Source organism: Meleagris gallopavo, unplaced genomic scaffold, assembly GCF_000146605.3.
Source record: "Meleagris gallopavo isolate NT-WF06-2002-E0010 breed Aviagen turkey brand Nicholas breeding stock unplaced genomic scaffold, Turkey_5.1 ChrUn_random_7180001948721, whole genome shotgun sequence".
NCBI classification, from domain to species: Eukaryota; Metazoa; Chordata; class Aves; order Galliformes; family Phasianidae; genus Meleagris; species Meleagris gallopavo.
The window spans coordinates 882-1,774 of NW_011210372.1; the positions used below are offsets into that span (position 1 = coordinate 882).

The 893-nt window shown below is 67.5% G+C and overlaps 1 protein-coding gene across 1 annotated transcript in view; it reads right to left on the reverse strand.

Moving 5' to 3' along the window:
- Window positions 1-893, reverse strand: part of ARHGAP35 (Rho GTPase activating protein 35) — a 4,711-nt gene that overhangs the window by 838 nt on the left and 2,980 nt on the right. The window contains 1 exon segment of the mRNA XM_031557695.1: window positions 2-893. This exon segment is cut by the window's right edge and continues 26 nt beyond it. Coding sequence (XP_031413555.1) covers window positions 2-893 — 892 coding nt within the window.

The following is an 893-nucleotide window of genomic DNA, read 5'->3' on the forward strand; positions in this document are numbered from 1 at the left end:
GGAGCCGTTGTTGGCGCCGCCGTTGGGCTGACTCTTGTTGATGTTGCGGATGGTGATGATCTTCCCCTGGGTGCTGTCGTGGGGCACCGAGTAGATGTTCTCCTCTTCGCTCTTGGGCTTCAGCACGGCGTCCAGCGGCTCGGCGTAATCCGAAGGGTCGAAGGCGTCGGCGGGCGGCCAGCTGCCGCACGACACCGATTTCCTCTGGCCCTGCTCCAGGTAGGAGAGATCCCCTTTGCCCAGCTCGAAGGGCACCGGCGGCTTCGGCTTCACCGGCGGAGGCACTTTGCTGTTCAGCTTGCTCTCGAAGGCGCTGACCACCGAGATGAAGGCCAGCCCGTCGTTCCCCTCCAGCTCGACCGAGAGCTTCGAGTGCTCCTTGGGCAACGCCGCGTCGTCCCGGCAGAAGCCGTAGGGCGACGGTTCCGCGTCCTCCTCCGAGTCGGGTGGGTGGGAGTTGCACTGCGGCGAGGCGGCGCGCGGCGATCCCGCTGCCTCCTCCGCCCCGCACGCCTCGGCCGCGTGGTCGTACATGTGCATGGCCTCCACCAGCGTCTTCTTCTCCAGCGCTTCCTTGAAGAAGGCGTGGAAGCTGTCCAGTTTGGGCTGCGTCTGCCCGCACGCCACGGCGGCGAACTTGCCGTCGATCTCCTGAGCGATCTCCTCGCCCTCGGCCACCTGCTCGCGGCTGACGTCGCTCTCCAGGACGTCCGCGGAGCCGTCGACGAAGGCCACCAGCTGGACGGGGACGACGTCCTGCACCTCGCAGAGGAAGGCGCGCAGCATGGCCAGCGAGGCGCGTCGCTTGGCCGCGTAGAAGACGACGTAGCCGTGCACCAGGCGGCTCTTGCGCACGCCGAAGGCCGCGTGGTAGGAGAGCAGCAGGAGCTCCA